We start from the raw sequence: 19,822 nt of genomic DNA, 5'->3' as shown, positions 1-19,822 counted from the left end.
CATACCCATTCTTTGTAACATCCCATATATCTCTTCCAATGTAGTTCAAATGTGTTTCCATTCTGATCTTCCATATACTATAGTTAATTCCATCAAGTTTGGAACTGTCCTTCCTAAATATATTTACTGCCATAGGATCTCCTCAAGTTGTTAGGGTTCTGCAAAAAGAGGACTAGGCTCTGATAGCAATTGTTAGGAACTGGGAAGGACAACTGAGACGAGGGGTGAATCAGTTGTCAATAAATTATAACCCAAAACAAATTATTTCAACTTAAAACTCAGTGTCGGTAAAATAGATTAATAGTTATAGCAATATTGGTACAACTTAATGCATGAAACAGAAAGAAAAACACATCCACAACACATGACACAAATATTTGACATGGAAACCCTATAAGGGGAAAAACCACAGTGGGAAACCTTAACCACAATCAGATGATACTAATGCAGATAGTAAGTAAATACAATAATAAGGTTTGCACATGCAGAAAGGCCAACCGCCTATAGCTCACTACTCAATCACAAAATAGGAGTCATACTGACTACACAGTTGGATGGTTAAATCCAATAACAATGTACTGCTTCAATTTAGTATCTTCAATGTTGGATTCAATACCGATTTAAGCTCTCTGCATGAGGACCAAACACTTTCATGACTTTTAACAACCTTTCTTCAACCTTCAGATGATATCTGCATGATTCGCACAAGGATTTGGTTATTTTCGCTCTTCACAATGATCTTCAATATTTGCACAATCACACACTTCTTCCAAATAAGATCTTAGAATTATTTATACAAAACCTAAGACCTAATCATTAGATTGGCTCCCAAAAGATATTACATTTAAATTAATTACAAACTAAGCCTTAGTGCAATACAATATGTTGGCCTCAATACATTTACACATTATCCAATCAATAAACCATTTCCAAATCGTGTCGTCCTGATCTGGAACATGATATCTTATACTAGTCCATACCCTAGACCTATCTACCAGTTAAGGCAAATATGTGAACCCGATCAAACCAATATGCAAAACACCAAATGTAAACATCCAATCCATGTCTTCGACATAACCAAATGATCTCTAGATGATAACAAGTCATCATGAACTTCCTGAGCTGTCGGTGAAACATATTCCTATGACTGTTCATAAGCCAATATCCATGTCGGGACCACAATGTGTCAATTCATCAATAAACCAATATAACCAAAGTGCCAAATCAATAATGTAGATGTCCAGATAGACAAGTGTTGACATCAATGACAAAACCAATGCAACACATGACAAGGTCATCCATAATACCAACAATTTGTTCCTTAATAAGAGGAAGTTAAGATGTTGAAACACTTCCTACGTTCTGATTAGATTAAATCAAGAGAGGCTCAAACCATTATACACACACTAAAGTGGGAAAAAAATCTTTCTGCATTATTGAAGAAGGAAATATATAGAAAACTTATTATCTAAAATAATTTATAGTAAATACAACAAAATAAAATCATTCTCCATAATATTTATAGAAAAAAATTTAATAGAAAAATCCAACTTCCAAACTCTATTTACCAATTTATTTTTCAATAAAAATTACTTAGAATAAAATTCATGCCAGGATCCTTTATACAGAATTACATGAACACTTGAAAATAGAGTAATATTAATAGAATATAAATACATACAAAAGATAAAGTATAGAAACTTCATCCTAGGAACCCAATAAATAGAGAGCTTTATATATGCAATCATCAAAAAGAAATTTAAAATTCACATATAATTTTCTAAATCCCTAAAAAGTAATTCCTATATCCCTTTTTCAAATTATAACACCCAAATCTATAGAAAAATGTTATAATATTTTGTCATAACATCACATGGCTACCCTCCTAACTCTAGAAATGCAATGCGTTTTCTCTAGACCCTCTAAGGGTGTTTTATATTAGTCATAATGTCATGTCATAAGTCAGTGAAGGATCTTGATCAACACGTGTCACTCTATACTACACATTTTTTATGCATCATAGATGTTGTTACATTGTTTTTGATAAAGATAAATGGGTTTTACATGGACCCAAAACCAAGAGTTTTACAAAACCTTACCATCAACCAACCAAACAGAAACTAATAGCAAAACAAGGGAGCACCCCAAACCAAACACAAAAGAAAAAAGAAACAACAAGCAACAAAAGAAAACAACTCAAATAAGCGAGTGCACAAGCTCCTTGTTCTTCTGGATGGTAACCTTGTTGATTTCCTCTAGTTCCTTAATAATGAACCTGGAGGTACCCTTATTGCTGCTCCTTATTTTGGTCCTGGAACAAGGGATTGTAGTTTTATTGCCGCCAACAACGGAGTCTTCATCGCCCAGATCTTTCTTTATGTTACTGTCATCAAGATCACTCTCACTAGGATTGGATTTGTACTCTGCCACCATTGCATTGATCTTTTCCAGTCCCTCCATACTATTATTCATGGCCTCCTTGCTTATGTCAAGTAGATTCTTAAGGTTTTTCTTGATCTCCTCCATAGACTCCTCAACCTTCTCAAGTATTTTATTCATGTTTACATTTCATAACATCGACATCATGGGAAAGCTTTTGGGTCATGATCATGAGATTCTCAGTTTTCCTAGGCTCAGATGAATCAGTGAAGATGCCAATTATCGCCTTAAACCCCTCTTTCAGGGTATCAGTCTCCTTCCCCACCCACTTCCAATAATTCTCTTGCCCTCTAGTCGCTTCCATCACCAAATTCATCAGAGAAGTTTCCTTCTGTAAACCACTATCCACATCTTTAGGCATAGTCCCTTGGTTCTCCTTGAGGACATTAAGAGGAATGTCCAATTTGATTTCTTGGTCCAATGTCTTGGGACCATAGTCTTTAGCAACAAACTTCTTCTTTTTAGAATAAGGATCAGTTTTATAAATCATCTTGCTTGTCGATTTATATTTACTTGCAGCCCATCTGGGGGGTTCTTGCTGCTATGGGTTCCTAGAGTGACCCACATCTCACCCTCTTCAACCAGCTTATAATCAGGGTCAATGAGAGGTTTGGTGCTTCCACTATCCTCCATCTCCATATCCAAATCAGAGACATCTTGAACATTAGTATTAGGGATTTGGCCTTTCTCAAAGAGAGAGGGCACAACTTCATGGGATTTGGCATACTCCATAATGAGCACAATAAGCCCTTCATGGAGGACCGAATTATTTGGATTATCAACATGTTTTTCAAGACTATTCTCTGAAGAATAAACTAGATAGAAAGGAATTGAAATAACTTTGTCATGCCTAAAGTGATTCAAGATGGTAAAATGATAAGAAAAGATGTTGTTACATTGTTTTTTTTAATCAGTAATGGTAGAGCCGAGATTCATATTATTTTTGAATTAATTACAATATTGTCATAGCTGAGTGGCATAGCATAAAAACCATTCTTAGTATTTCCAACGAAAAATGGTTTTCAAGCAGGCAGAAAACCATAAGCATTATGATTATCCTTATAAAAACCTAACGAAATTATGCAGTCTTAAAATAATAAAGCTAAAAAGAGTTTAGATGGAAGATTCTTAACTACCTATATAAAATAGATTTTAAACATAAATAAGTAGCCAAAATAAACTATAGACAGTCTTGGATTAAGCTTCAAAAAAAATTCACAACACCAAATTAGAAAACCTAGCTTGCACTAGATGGTTCAGATTGTGATGGTTCAATTCTCACTCTCTCATAGCCTCTGCCTGCAAGGCGGCCACAACCATGACCAGAGCTCCGTTGGCCCCTCCTTGCTCCACCCCGATAATCTTGATTGGCTTGAGGTTGTTCGTCTACATCTTTCAGGGGAAGGATTCCATTAAGACTTGCAAATTGGAAGAGGTTTTCCTCTCTATCTTGGACCTCCAGATTTTCCCCTAGGAACCACCATTTGAGGTAGCTCAGACCAACTCTAGCAAAAACCTTGTGTCTGTCCAAGTCTTTCCCTTTCAAGTCCAGCAAGAAAGGATAATAATTGATGAGCTCTCCATGGGCATTGAATAGTATCCGTTCGCTTGGCCGAGTAGCCCCTGAGTCATGGAGGGCCTTACTCAAAATCTCTTGAAATTCCCAAAGAATTTCCTCAGGAAAGAGCTCCTTAGTGAGGCTCCATACGGCTTGCTTAGGTAATTTTTGGTCCAACAAAGAAGCCACAAATCTGGAGGAGATACTGGTGTTGTCTCAAAAATACTCATCCCTATTCAAATGGACGCTACCCAGTATCATCTTTACTGCAAGGAGAACAAGAGGGTCTGAGTGAATGAGGAGACGCTTCAGTCTCAAATATGTGATCTTTCTGAAGGATACCTGACGCGTGGAGGCTGAGAAGGAAATGGGAGTGTCTGCTCCAAAGCATGAGGAAGGCCTTGGATAAACACTCATAATGAATCCATACGGATCCTCAGTCGACATGGTTGATCAAAGAAGGAAACTGAAAAGAGAAAAAGACTAGAATGAACTATGAAATGGTTTTAGTAGGATAGGAATGAAAGCGGCTTGCAGAAAATGCTAAGACAAGATCATCAAACACGCTCTTCAACACCCAATAATGAGGAATGGGTTTGCATTAATATCTCCAGCTAAGGTGGTAGAGAATAATTGTCCTGGGCAAGCCAAATCTCCCAGGCGTAGATAAAAAGGATAACCTATGGACAACACATACCTTGGCTACAAAATGACGGCTCTTACCAGCTGGAGCTTCAGAAAGCGAGGTTAGGAGAAAGATTAGTTAGGTTAAGCATTAGGTTGACAGAAAATGATTCGAACCCACCACTAAACCTATGGAAAAATGAAAATTAAATTCAAATATTATATAACTGTTAACCCAAGACCGCCAAAGGTATGCATATAGACAATTGCTTTAAAAATAATAAGCAACTATAATCTTCCCTCCTCATTCAAGATGATCTAGAGCATTTTTCAAAGACCCTAAATGGACAAAATGTGTTGATTGTTCTGATCTACTTTACCACTAGACCGATCACTCTGCTCCCACCAGTGAATGAGAGTTCATGGAGCTACTAGTTTTGATAGGGCATCTACCACTGCATTTGCTTCCCTATAGATATGTTTAGCTTCATAATGCTCAATTCTGATCAGATTTTCTAATATTTTATCTAAAATTGCTTGAAGTCTCAAGTTTAGAGTTTTTTCTTCCCAATTTAATTAATTGCTATCTCCGAGTCTCCTTCCACTAAGACATTTTTTAAGCCATGGTTGATGCAGTCCAGCAAACCAAGTTCCAGAGCTTTGAATTCTGCTATATTGTTGGTGTCTGGTGGAATCGACTTTGCCATTTTTCCTATGATTGCTCCTGAGTGATCTCTGATTATGTAACCTATTCCAGAGGGACTTAGGTTACCTCTGGAGGCACCATTAAATTTTAACTTTCACCAGCCAGGCTTTGGAGGGGACCAGGTTACAACTTTTCTAGAATTGCTTTTTTTACTAAAGGATGGAGGAATTATGATCCCTTGCCATTTTTTCCTGATACTTTCATCCCATGAAGAGAAGATTTTGGATTGGTCTAAAGAAAAGGCTATTTTGCAGTTGACTGAGTCCACCATTACTGATTCAATTGAGTTTAGAACTGACTCTTGCCTCATAGATCTATCTTCAAATAACCTATGATTCTTTTCTTTCCAGATTTTCGAGACAAAGCATGATGGGGACACTTCCATAATTTGAATCAGGGAGCTCTCCTTAAGTAGAAGGGGCCAACTTTGGAATAGAGACTTGATGTCATTTGACAGGGCAATAAATAAGCCCAACTTAGCACAGAGCCATCTCTAACATTTAAAAGCAAAGGGGCAATTCAATAGGAGGTGATCCACTGTCTCTATCTAGGCTTTGCACAAAATACATCTTGATGGTCCTTCGTAACCATTTTTATAAACTTTTCTGTAGTTAGAAGTTTTTTTGAAAGGCTAGCCATGCGAAGATGCATGCTTTTGGGATGATTTTGGGGCTCCAAAAAAGCTGAAAAGGGATTTCTTGTTTGTCTTGATCTACAAAACTGACTAGAACTCTATATCCATCTTTTGAATTATACTGCCCTATTTTGGATGGTGCCCAGATCAAGTAGTCTACCCCTCTTCTAGGGCTGATATTTCATGCTTCTGGTTGTTCTAGGAGTTGATCTAGATCTTCCCTTGGGATTGGAAATCCCTCCATTGATTTCCACCTCCAACTTTGGGAATTCAATAGCTCATCCATTTCCAAGTAGTCTCTAACTTGGGAACCCCAATGTTGTTTAAACCAGTATTCTGCAACAAGAATATCAGTGGAGTTTTCTAGAGGTGGATAGCCACCCCAAGAGTCCTCCCAGAATAGACTAGATGATCCATCATGAATATCGCATGTGATTGATTCTGAAACCAGATTCCTGCAAGAAATGATGAAATTCTAGGCTCTAGACCCCTTGGGAAAATTGCCTGTTCTAAGATTGTTGAGATGGTCTTGTTCTAGTAGATACTTGGTTGCCAGCATTCTAACCCATGTTGCATTAGGGCTTTTTATGAACTTCTAGAGTATTTTAACCCCTAGGGCTATGTTTTGTAATATAAGGTCTTTGATGCCTAGACCTCGCATTGTCCTAGGCTTAACAATTTTATCCCAAGCTATTAAGGCAATTTTGTGTTTTTCCTCAGTATTTTGCCAAAAGAAATTTCTCATCTTCTAAATTATGAAAGAGTTAGGACTAGATGATAAGGATAATATGGATAAAAGATAAATAGGAAGGGTTGAAACCACCGCTTGGATCATCACTAGCCTTCCCACCCAAGAGAGTCACTTTCCCTTCCAAGAGTTTGAATTTTGTTCCACTTTTAGTTTTAAAGGATCCCAAAATTTAGAGTTCCTTAGACCTCGGTCTATAGGAATGGCCAAGTCAATACAAGGGAGATATCCTTCTCTATAGTTTAGAATTATGAGAATTTTGGTCTGTAATAAGATTGGAGTAGTGAAAAAATAAACTTTAGTTTTATCCTTATTTCTTAATTGGCTTGATGCCTTTCCATAAGTTTCTAGTATCTGATTTAGATGGGAAGCTTCCTTAACTTTTACTGCCCCCCAGAGAAGGTTAGCATCTATAAACTGCTGGTGTGTGACTACAAAATCTTTTGTTACTTTGATTCCCTCTAAAAGACTATTAGTATGACCAGCTTTGATTGCCCTTAACAAGGCCTCCCCCATTATGATGTAGAGGAAAGGAGATAAAGGGTCTCTTGTCTGATAACCCTTGAAGAGAAAAAGAAGCCCATTGTCTTTCCATTTATCAAAATTAAAAATTTCGGAGTTGATATGCATAGAAATACCCAGTTCATCCATTGATTGTCAAAGCCAAATGCTTGCATGATTTTGCAGAGAAAGCGCCAATCTACATTATCATAAGCTTTTGTTATGTCTAGTTTTATTATCATACCTAGCCTATTTGTGCTTTGAAGAGTGTGGATTGTTTCTTACGCTATAATCACCCCATCAAGGATTGAGTGACCAGGGATAAATCCTATCTATTCTTCTGAAATGATGTTGTCCAAGAGAGGCTTCAATTTGTTAGTCATAACTTTTGAGAGAATTTTATAAACTGTGTTGCATAAGGAGATAGGCCTATAATCTCCAAGATTTTCTACCTTCTCCTTCTTTGGAATGAGAACTATGAATGTGTTGTTTACTTCTTTGAGAATATTTCGTGATCTTCTTGAGCACTCTAGAGCTTCTGAGAGGTCCTATCCTAAGATATGCCAACACTTCTTGAAGAAATCCGCAGGAAAGCCTTCCGAGCAAAGTGCCTTACCAAATGGGAGTTGATTAAGAGATTGGAATACTTCTTCCAACTTAATTATCTCATTTAGGATCTGATTTTGCTCGTCTGTTATGATCTTGGGAATCCCTACCAGAATCTTTTTTTTTTCCAACAATTGAGATCCTTCATTATTGTTTCAGAGATTAGAATAAAAGGAGATTATCTCTTTCTTTATTTTCTCCAGGTCCTCTGAGATTTGGTTATGCTCAATTTGCAGTTTTGATATCCAATTCTTGCTTCTTCTAAGTTTTGTTACATTATGGAGGAACTTGGTGTTTTTATCCCCCATTCTGAGCCATTTCTCTCTAGACTTTTGCTTCCAGAAGATTTCTTCTTTAGAAAGAATGTCCTCATACTCCAAAAGGAGGGTCCTTTCCTATTGAAAGGATTCTTGATCCATTCCCACCGAGATGATCCTATCATTAAGAGCTACTAATCTCTCTTCTAGTGATCTTTTTGTTGAGAATGTGTTTTTGAAGTGCTGAGAATTCCATTGTAACAATTTTTGCTTAACTAATTTTAGCTTTGCGATGAAGCAGAAGAGTTTTGATCACTCAAATGATGCTTCCTTCCATTAATTTTCTATTAGGGTAAGAAAATTTTGGTCTTTCATCCACATATTTTCAAACCTGAATGGAGTCCTAGACATTCCCTGAGTTCCTTTCAAAGAGAGCAAAATGAGGTAATGGTTTCAACCTGAACAAGGAAGGATAGTACAAGAGGGAGTGAAGGGAAAATGCCTCAGGTCTCCTTGCCAAAAGAATCTATCTATTTTTTCTACTATATTACTAAATCCTTTTCTTTTGTTTGTCCATGTGAAGGTGTCCCCTGAATATATTTCCAAAAGACCATTCCTTACAATCCAATCATTGAAGTCTTGTTGAGAACCACCTAGCCGGATGATTCCTCCCCTTTTGTCTGAAGCACTCCTGAGAGCATTGAAGTCTCCCCTAATGAAGACTTGTTCCTCAGCTAAAGTAGACAAGACTCCATCTAAAGAAGACCATATGAGTCACTTTTTGTGTGGGGACACTAGGCCATAGGTATTTATAATAAAGAATGAAGTGTTTGTTTGAAGATGAGTGATTTTGGCAAGAAGCCAATTCCTGTTGGATGCAATACCTTCAACTTTGACTTGAGAAGACTTCTAGATTATCATTAAGCCTCTAGATGCTCCTTCTGAGGCTATTGTCAATCGAAGGGATGCCTGGAACAGGGGGCTAATTCCACTTCCAAAGGAAATTGCTTACTTGTCCTCTAGTTTAGTTTCTTGCAATAGGATTAAGTCTGCACTAACCAAAAGAATCCTTCTTTTGACCACCCTCTATTTGTTAGGGGCATTGAGGCCCCTAACATTCCATGATAGGATTTTCATTGTTGTTACATTGTTAAATTTAGGCTAACTTTTATATTTCATAATTGTTAATTGATAAATCTAATTGAACTCATTTTGATAAAATTGAAGATCTTTAACAACTCCACGTTACCATAACTATATTTAAATAATTAAAATTATTTCAATTATGTTTTAGGTCAAAATTTACCTTTATAGCCAATAAATTATTCAAATGTCTTTCATGAAAAACTCAATTATCATTGCCAAGCATCCAAAATTATTTTTCTCCAAACTACTTGGTCTTACATGTTGAGATTGTTGCTAGAAGCTATGCCTTTCCTATAGAAAGGGAAATACTATGTTATTTCTTCAGTCTCCAATTATGATATCACTACAAAGACTAAAAATAGATCATGAAGTTAAGTTTTAAACATATATTGAACTAGTCCAATATAAAAAATGAAAAACTAGATGACTTCATAATCTCCTTTTTTGTGTAATGATCATCATAATATATGTGCCTTTGATATTTTGATATGGCATTCCCCCTACCCCTCACCTCTAATATGATTATCATGTGGGTCTGCTATGAATCTCAAAATGAGGCTTAATACAAAAATAATTTATGGTCTTGTAGTTGTAAGATATTTTAGAATAACTATCAACCATTTGTAAACACAATTTTATTGATGTTTCTTGAGACGATTAAGTGAGTAAGTGAACAAATTTTCAAACAAAAAATGCAATAGATTCAAATGCACAACATAATCTTCAAATATGGATTTGTAGAGATTAGATCTCCAATTGACAAGATAATCTAAAATATAACATAAACAATTTCATATTTTTTTAATAATCTAATAAATATCTATTCTTGAACGTTATTTTATACATATTTGTATACTTGATTGTAAAACACATACATTCGAATTTTTTTTAAGTTTCTTTTATTCCTGATTTGGAGTTAACCCACCCTAGATATCAATCTAACGAGAAACCCATTTTTACAATGTTTTCCTAAGATTAACGTTTTTATAGACTGATTTATGATATTAATTAAAATATGTTCTAGAAACCTGTAATGTCCAACCTGTCATCTATCTAAACATTACCCTTGAGTCTATTCAATACTTGTATTTGACGTCGATATTCAAAATCCACCATAAAAAGTCAATGCCAGAATTTTTGTTTCAATTCTTTTGATTTTTGCATGAGATGTATTTAAAAATAGAAAAGTTTGTGTTGAACGTTAAAATCATTTTGACTTGCTTGCATTTCCATCGAATAAGACAACGAGAGCTTGCCTGACTTGCCCCGCCGAACACGCATTATGTGAATGACAGCAAATTGGGTCTGTCAACAATTAAAACGAGACTCACAAGTGAGGGAGAAAATACAGCAACATTTTAAGGACAAACTTATCTTGAGCATTCAAAATTCACCTCTAGGGAAATGGGTTTTCGGTCTTCCTACGAAATAAAAGGTAACAAGTACAAATTTCAATTTCAATTTCACTTATAGATAAATTAGGTTAAAGGTCGAGAGATCAAAAATAAATTACAAAATCTAAAGTTTATATTATTAAAATAAGTGTGAAAATTAAATTAGAAGGCTACAACATATTTGACACTACCAAGACTTTAGGCTCATGTGAGGATGTTTCGGGTAGTGAGGACTTTCATTAGAATGGTGGTGCTATTGTGTATATCATCCCCCTTTTGATGCTAAAATGACAGAGGTAGGGGGATGAGAGAAAGTGGTTCTGAGAAAAAGAAAAATGTTAGTAGAGCTAATAGTGCTAAATTGGAGGGCGAAATAGGAAAAGGAATTGATATTCTAGAGTGCTTTGAATGAATTTATAGAAGTGGTAATGCCAAGCCCGAGGAGAATTAGATGATGTTACATTTCTTAAGTTGGAACATTCAGGGATTAGAATCCCCATAGAGGAAGTATATAGTTATAAATCTATGCAAACAAAGGAAAAACCTAGACTTTCTTATTCTACAAAAAGTTAAAGCTGTTAGATTTTAACTTGAATGTAGTACTAGATTTATCTAGAAAGATGCTAAGGCTTTGCTCACCAAACATGATAAAGGGTGGGGGGGCGATTTGACTCTTTGTCAACCCTAAATGGAATGGACATATAAAAGGAATATGGTGTCTCCTTGTGTAATAGATGTATGTGGGTAGAAATTGAGAAAGATGATAAACACTTTGGTATTTGTGTCATTTAATTCTTCCAATGACTATTGAGAACATACAACCCTATGAAAATGGATGGTTGAACATCTACCCAACGTGCTTTGCAGTGTCCTCTGCTTAAATTATATTTTTACAAGCCACTATTACTGCCATTTTTGAGAACCTATATACCACAACATACACACAATTGTGGCCTCTTTTGGTGGAAGGAAGGCCAGACACAAATTCCATAGAAACTGAATGCAAAGGTTTTTCAAGAACCCTATGTGGTGAATATAGTCCAAGTTTACGATTGGCGGGCTTAGCAATAGCACATGTGGTACAAGCTTGAATATATGAAATGACATTATTTCTCAACTTTGGCCAATAAAAATACCTCTCAAGTATAGCAGTAGTCTTATCTATGCCAAAATGATCAGCAACCTTACTATAGTGAGCTTCCCATATCATCTTTTTGTGTTCTGCATTGGGCACAAAGATTTTGCCAAGGTGACAAAGCATTCCATCCTGCAAATAGAAGTCATTCACTTGATTTCCATTCGCCAATCAATTATAAACATCAGTAAACTCAACATCATTCTCATACAAGCAATCTTAGGCTTCATTTTGATGATCACATGAGTCCAATACCATACTTATTGCTGCTATCGGAGGCCTGCTCAAACAGTCTACTACTTTGTTAGTGCTTCCCCTCTTGTGGTGAATATTGAGATGAAATTGTTGAAGACAAGCTGACCATCGTTGATGTCGATCATTCTACAACTTCCCTTGTGTTTGCAAAAAAATGAAGAGGTTTGTGGTCTATGTCGATGACAATATCCTTATCCAAAATATAATATTTCCATTGCTTATAGGATTAAACGATAGCATATAGTTCCTTGTCATAAGTGGCATACCGATGCACTGTATTAGAATAATTCTCACTATGATATGCAACTGGGTGACCATGTTGCATGAGGACTACTCCTAGGGCATATTTTGATGCATTAGTTTGTATTTCAAATGGTTGTTGCAGGCCAGGAAGAGATAAAACTGGTGTAGAACATAACCTTCATTTTAACTCCTTGAATGCTTCTTGTTGAACACCTGTCCATTTGAACTTTTCTTGTGTCACCCCCCCCCCCCCCGCAATGACTTTTTTAAAGGCCAAGGCAAATGGGAAAACCCCAACACAAATATGCGATAAAACTTAACCAACCCAAGGAAACTTCGTAACTCTGTGAGATTTCTAGGAGATGGCCACTCCTTAATCACTTGTATCTTGTCAGGATCAATATGGACACCCTCATTGTCAATAACATACCCTAAGTATCTAATACTTTGCATACCAAAGGAGCACTTTTCTTTGTTTGCATAAAGCCCATGATCTTGTAAAGTTGAGAGAAATTTTTCCACATGTTGCAAATGTTCCTCCCAAGTTTTGTTGAAGATGAGTATGTCATCCAGGCCATAAAGGAATCAATGAACGATCTAACTACATAATTCATCATTCTCATGAATGTTGTTGGGGCATTTGTTAGACCGAAAGACATCACTAGCCATTCAAACAATCCCTCTTTAGATTTGAAAGTTGTCTTCCACACATCAGCTAAGTCAATTGGTACTTGATGGTATCCCGATTTCAAATCATTTTTTGTGAAAAATCGAGCCCCTCCAAGATGGTCCAAAAGGTCATCTATCTGGGGAAGTGGATACCTATTTTTGACTAAAATTTTGTTCAAGGTCCTATAGTCAATACAATATCTCCAAGTTCCATCCTTTTTCTTTGCTAGAACGATGGGACTGCCACAAGGTTATGCACTTGGAAGAATATGTCCCTTCTCAATATTTGACTCTTAATTTCATTATTTTCTAATACTGATCTACAATAGACCAGTTCATTAGGCAATGGAGTTCCTGGTATCAAATCAATAGTGTGTCTCACTTGGCAGTGTGTAGGTACCCCAGTTGGTAACTTAAACAAATTCTCATATTTTATCAAAATCTGATCTATTGATCTTTTCTGCAGTGTTGTGGTGTTTGTGATGGCATGGGAATTATATACTGGTTTCCTTTTTTCTTCAGAATGAATCATCAATAATATGAATGTTCCCATTTTGGCAGCCAATCTCCTACATTAGTTAGCACTAATCAAAGATGTAGAGTATGCAAGGCTTACCTCTGGTATTTGGTATTTCTACTCACCTAATCTGATTGTCACATTGTGAGGTTTGGACTCATAAACACTATGGCACTAGTATATATATGGTTGTCCCAGTAGAACATCACAAACATCTAGAGGAGCTAAATCATAGATTACCTCATCTTTGAAAGGATTTATAGAGTATGAAAGGTGGCACTGCTAGTGCACTTGAATAACTCTCCCTTGACTTACCCATCCCATTGAATAGGGTTGCGGGTGTGCTATTGTGTTTAGATTCAATCTCTTCATAGCTCTGTTGATATTAGGATCTTTTGACTTCCACTATCAAGAATAAAGTGCAGGGTTTTCCACTCACCCACATCTATGAGTGGAACCATCTTTCCTCATCCTCTCAGGGCAATATCTTTGTAGTAGCTATTGTTACATATGGATCAACCTCAATGACATGTTCATGACTTTCTTCTGTGCAAGATTCTGCCGCCTTAGGTTCTGCGTTATCCTCATGTGTCTCCATCTTTAAGATTTTTATGGTTTTGCATTTTTTTGTGTTATGAGAGGGACTTTTATGGAATTCACACCACATACCATTCTCTTGTGCATTCTTCATAGCCCATGCCTTTTTCGGTGGTGAATTGGGAGAAGATTCCTTGGAGGTTTGTTTCCATGCAGTTTTGCCACCTTCACCCTTCCATTTGTTGTTTGTGAAGTTATCCCTCCTTCCTTTTTGTTTGAATTTCTCCTCAATTTTTGTAAAAAAATTATATGCACTAGGTAAAGTCTCTATGTTCAGGAATTCCATTTCAGTTTGGATATACCTATGGAGCCCACTTTGATATTTCAAAACTCAGTGCTTCTCACAATCTTTGATGCCAACCTTTGTTGCTAAAGCATAAAACATATTAGTATATTCCTGAATAGTATGGTCCTTTTTCTGTCAAAGCAATTGCCACTACATATATTTATGTTCATATGTATCTACAAGAAAATATTCTTCCTTTATGTGCTCCATGACTTATCCCCATGTGGGTTTTTGATCAAAAATAAAAGTAGTGTCAGTTTCTTCTGCCTTGGATGCTAACTTTGCTTCCAATGAATCTTTCACATGCTTTTTATGTTTGAGTAGAGCGAAAGTTATTTTCTCTTCATCTGAGAACTGGTTGATAGAGAAATACCTTTCCAGCTTTGAAACCCAATCATCAACAACATCTGCATCAATATCTCTTTAAAACGTGGGTATATTGAATTCACTTGCACCTTGAATAGTGTATACCCTGTGAATGGTGGGTTTGCTTGTGACGCATGACTTTCTAGCATTTGCTTGAACTACTCCATCATTTCTTCACGTTGTTTTGTTAATGCATCTGCAACTAACTCTTTAATGCCATTGTCGGTCTACAACTTAGCCATCTGCGATCGTGTGCATCTCAAAGGAAGGTAGTCTGAAGAATTTCTTGTTTCTAACCCCAATATTTGATATGTTGATCGCATGTGATATGACATACAAGAGCGTACTTTCTCTGATACCACTAATCCAAATTATGGATTAGGATGACAACACTTGAGTGAGAACCTACGGTATTATGGATTTGTTTACACGAACAAGGTAAAGATAGAATTGAAGAAAGCCAAAAAGTAATCCATTCAATTCGAGAATCCAAAATATAACAGTTCATGAGATTCCAAGGGTCACCAAAACCCCTTAAGAATCAAAACTCAATATTCATATTTGTTTATTACAAAATAAACTCCAAAACTGCGAAATTTACAAAAAACTATATGAAATTTTGTCCTAACTTTAACTAGACATAACTTTCTACTCAGGACTCAAAATTACGAGCTGTTTAACTCATTGGAAAGGTCTCCAAGAGTTGAAGGCAAAGTTTCAAGGGCTGAAAAAGCACTAAAGGCCTTCAAAATACCCAATTTCTAACATGTAGAAAAAACTAGAAAAAATATGAAAATATTTTGTTCAATATTTCAAATTTGTTTCTGATTAGTCTTTGCCCATATAATACAGCAATAGACTGCATCTTCTTGTGAATGCTTCCTTCTATAGCCTTAACTCTATATAAATACTATTGTCCAATGATCTGCTCAAACTAGTAGAGCCCAAACAATATCGACTAAATATAAGGTAATTGAATTCTACGCTTTGTTTCTCATCAAAACATTTCACTTGCAGTATCAAAGCTCCTCGTTCTGCACTCTATTTCTCATTTCAATTGATTAATATTTCATTCTCAGATATACAACTATTGTTGTTTTGGTAAGGAATAATTTTCCCTGTTTGAGCATTTTGATTCAATGGTTGGAACATATAGATTTATGGTTGTTTGTATGGCTCATTTCCATTAGTTGCACATTATTTTGGATCAATTTAGCTAGACATAACCTATTTAGATTTTTTTTTGCTCAACAATATCTACTTTTATGTTTAATTCTTAATCCTAGATAGGTAAAATGTCCCTTGCTTACTATAATACCCTAAAATTGGTCATCTAAACCATGGGCCCCTAATCTCGACAATATCACCAAGGTCCTAACAAAAGACAATTAAATCAATCTTGAGCACATTAATTAATTCTTCAATCATCAAATGTCACATGGCAAGTGAATTTTTCTATATTAAATAAATATTTATTTAATTAATTGAATCATTCCAAGAATATCATTTTGATCAATTATCGTGTTTAATTTATTAAATATCCTAGCATATTTAATTAATTAATAAATTTTCTATTTAATTATGCAAAAAAAAAGAATTAATTTATTACAAAAGAGGAATTAATCACAAAGCAAGAGTTAAATTAAAAAAAAAATAAAAGAATTAAATTGAGAGAGAAATCAAACTTGAGATATTATTTATTTTTCTAAATTGAGAACTTAAAATCAGAAAAACAATTAATTGAATTATTAATCATTCTCTAAAATTGGTACTCAAAGTTTTTGAGAAAAAGAATTTCAGTTGCATTTAAATAACTCTTTTCTTGAATAAATCAAAGAATTACCTATTTTTATCACAAAGTGCATGGAATTAATTAATTCTTATTTCTAATGCAACTTGAACTTCTTATCAGAATACATTTCAATTAAACTATAATTGGAATCTATCTCAAGGTTAACTGAACCTGATTTTTCAATTATTTCAATTAATTCTAAATTGTGTTTTTTCTTGATCTCTCTTGCGAATTTCTATAAATCCAGCCTTCAGCTCTCATTCAAATCACCCAAGAGATACTTGAGAAACACCTTGAAGATTATTATTATGTTGATTATGCTCTGAAGTCATTGAAGATATTGTGCTTGCTTTTTTGAGATTATTGCATCTTAGTTTAGCTTTTTGCATATTTAGTTTATTCATTATTACTTGAATCCATATTGCTTGAATTATTCATCCATCTTGCATCCATATAGTTCAATCTCATGCTCATATATATTAAATCCTTCATCTTGGTGTAGTCTAGTCACTCGTATTGCTTGCATCTTTTAGAAGGCAATTAGTCGCTTTGTTATGGTTTTATTATTCATGCTTATATCTGTCTAACCATGCATCTAATGAGTTAATTGAAATGTTGTGCATGCAGCTATGAGACTTCTTTTCACTTTTTCTCACACACACTTACTGTAAAGCTCAATTTTTTATTCGTCTTATTTAATTTTTTTTTTTCTTTTTATTATTATTGTGATAGAGTTTCGTAAACTAATCCTGCAAACTCTCCCCATTTTTTTAATCTGCATCATTGATAGCACAACACATTTAGTGCAGAATTTTCACGCAAGTCATTTGCCATAAGTTATATGTTTGGAAATCTGTATGCGGCTGGACCATTGTTTTTGTTGCATTTCTTTCATATTTATCTATTGACTTATCCCTTGGCACCTCCTACGACTGCAAGTGCTAGTTAATACATTTACATCTGTTGTGTCTACATATCTTATTTGTACAATTTCTTATAAAGATTTTAAGTTAAATTTAAATTCTTCTAAATAAAACGTTACTCGTTAAAAATGAAAATTAACATACCAAAAATGTCATATTTCCTGAAAATATTTGTTAGGAAAAAAAAAATGATAACAGAAAACATAACACAAACCCTTGAACTAGAAACAAAGGATATCTTTGTATTATTTTGTCTTACTGATAACTTTTTAATCAGCAACCTCCTGAAAGATTTTCTTAACTTGTAATTTCTAATCAGAAGTTTTACAATTAAATTTGAGAATTGAAGCTCCCAAAAAATACTGCCAGAAAAACAACTGGATCTCTCTAGATTTTTTCTAATATGTAAACTTTACTCAAAAAAGAAAATATGAAATATTTCAAAACAACTCAAGAAAAATCAATGAACAATCTCCTCGAATAGTTGAAAAGTCAGGTCCGTGATCAACAAGATCAGGCGAAAAGTGGGAAAAAATAAATTACTAGAAAATGGCTGCCAAAGCCTCACCTCTTACACCTGAGTGACAATCTACAGGAGCTCAAAAAATCCCTACGAATCCACTCGCACTTATCATAGTCCTAAAAAATTCCATACAGTGTAAAGATATTCTGTGCAGTTAAGATTCATTAATTTCAGCAAATATGAACATAATTGAGCAAAATTTTTTCCCAATTGTAATGCTTTTTTTTGTGATGGTTGACTGTCAAGTGTAGACACAAACAGTATTGAAAGAAATCAGAAAAAGAGTGCTTCCGAGCAGGACATATTGAGAAGAAAAGATTATGAGCAGTGTGCAGTGAAGAAACAAAATTCGAATCTACAGCAGCAAGAGAGGAAGAGGCGTTACAGAGGAGTGAGAGAGAGACCCTGGGGTAAACGGGCCGCACAAATCAGAGACACAAACAAAAGAGTTCGGGTTTGGCTCGGCACTTTTTCCACTGCAGAAGACGAGGCCAAAGCATACGACGATGCTGCTTTTATATTCAGGGGTAGAAGAGCTAAATTGAACTTTCCAGAGCAAGCCTCCCTCTCTTATAAAGTCGGTGTGAATTCAAATCAGAAAAATGTTGACAATGGTAGCAGTATGAATAATCCAAGATTAACAGATTCTTTTTTACCACCAACTCATGAAATGTGAGGCTCGCCGCTAATTCTGACTTGCATTATTCCGCACAATGTTTGTCTCAATTCGCCGACATTTGGGAGAATATGGAAGTCGTGAATAATGCTGGTAACCCACCTTATGATGTTTGTCAGCGGTATTCTGGATTTACAAGGCAGCAGCGACGCCAGTTGGCTGCATTGTCCATCCAAAAGTTAGCCCATGAGCAATTTATCTGGACAAACCTTAATCAATTTGGGTGAATTGTTATTTCTACTCAGTCTGCCATTTTGGATCTGCAAATTTGGGTGAATAATAGGTGAGCGCATATGTCATGATCCAATCTGATTGAATTTATGAGCAGACTTTACTAAAATGACCCATGCCTTGCTTTTAATTAGGCTGCGCCTCGTTTCAAATGCTTATCTATTTATTAGATACGCTATGGCTTTAAAAGAAGTTGCGCAATGTTCCTCCACTCCGTGGCACTTATGCCATAGTCCATTCGCTTTGTGGCTGGCTGTGCAATTATTTGTTGATTTTCCGTTGTTATGTATGCCTGGATAACATGGCCACTCCTCTGTGAAGATGCTGCGTTAAATTTATGGCTATATTATTATAATGCTAAATAAAATGAGAAATGGTACTTGTTGATTCTTCTAAACAAATCTATATATTATAGGAGGGACATATTTCTAATACCCAAATTTGAAAAGAAGTCTAACAATATTTTGTCAGGACATCTCATGCTTATCGTCCCAACTCATAAAATGTAACTTGCTTATCGTCCCGACTCATAAAATGTAACTTGTCTTATCTAGACCCTCTCAAAGAGATGTTTTATAACTTGTCTTATCTAGACCCTCTCAAGATGTTTTATATTAGTCATAATGGCATGTCATGAGTTGGTGAATGTTCATGGTCGATGTGTAACTCTCTCTTACAAATCCCTTATACATCATAGATGCTCTTACATTCCTAAATTGAGACTAACTTCCCTTCTTTATTATTTTAACCTACTTATTTATATTCATATTTGTATAATATTTCTAAAACACGTGCATTTGAGAATACAATCCCGATATAAGGAGGGAGATGGCATTGGCTCTGCATGTAAAAGAGTTTCTTCTCTCGAGGCATGCAACTTGTAATCCACTTGGCTCATCCTTGCCTTGGTCGTTGTGCATTCGTTCTTTCTCGATTTTCTTTGGATGTCATTGGTCTTTGTATGTTTTCTTTTCTTTGGTTTTTTGGATTGATTGA

General features: G+C 35.3%; 1 protein-coding gene across 1 annotated transcript; it reads left to right on the top strand.

The window, feature by feature from the left end:
• Positions 1 to 4,706: 4,706 nt before the first annotated feature.
• LOC131037943 (ethylene-responsive transcription factor ERF112-like) lies at positions 4,707 to 18,595 on the top strand. The gene is made up of 2 exons (XM_057970209.1): positions 4,707 to 4,743; positions 18,171 to 18,595. The coding sequence occupies exons 1-2, from the start codon at positions 4,707 to 4,709 to the stop codon at positions 18,593 to 18,595; spliced, it is 462 nt and encodes a 153-aa protein (XP_057826192.1).
• The last annotated feature ends 1,227 nt before the right edge of the window (positions 18,596 to 19,822 follow it).

The sequence above is a fragment of the Cryptomeria japonica genome, chromosome 9 (assembly GCF_030272615.1).
Source record: "Cryptomeria japonica chromosome 9, Sugi_1.0, whole genome shotgun sequence".
NCBI lineage: Eukaryota > Viridiplantae > Streptophyta > Pinopsida > Cupressales > Cupressaceae > Cryptomeria > Cryptomeria japonica.
This window is presented reverse-complemented; position numbering and strand designations above follow the sequence as displayed.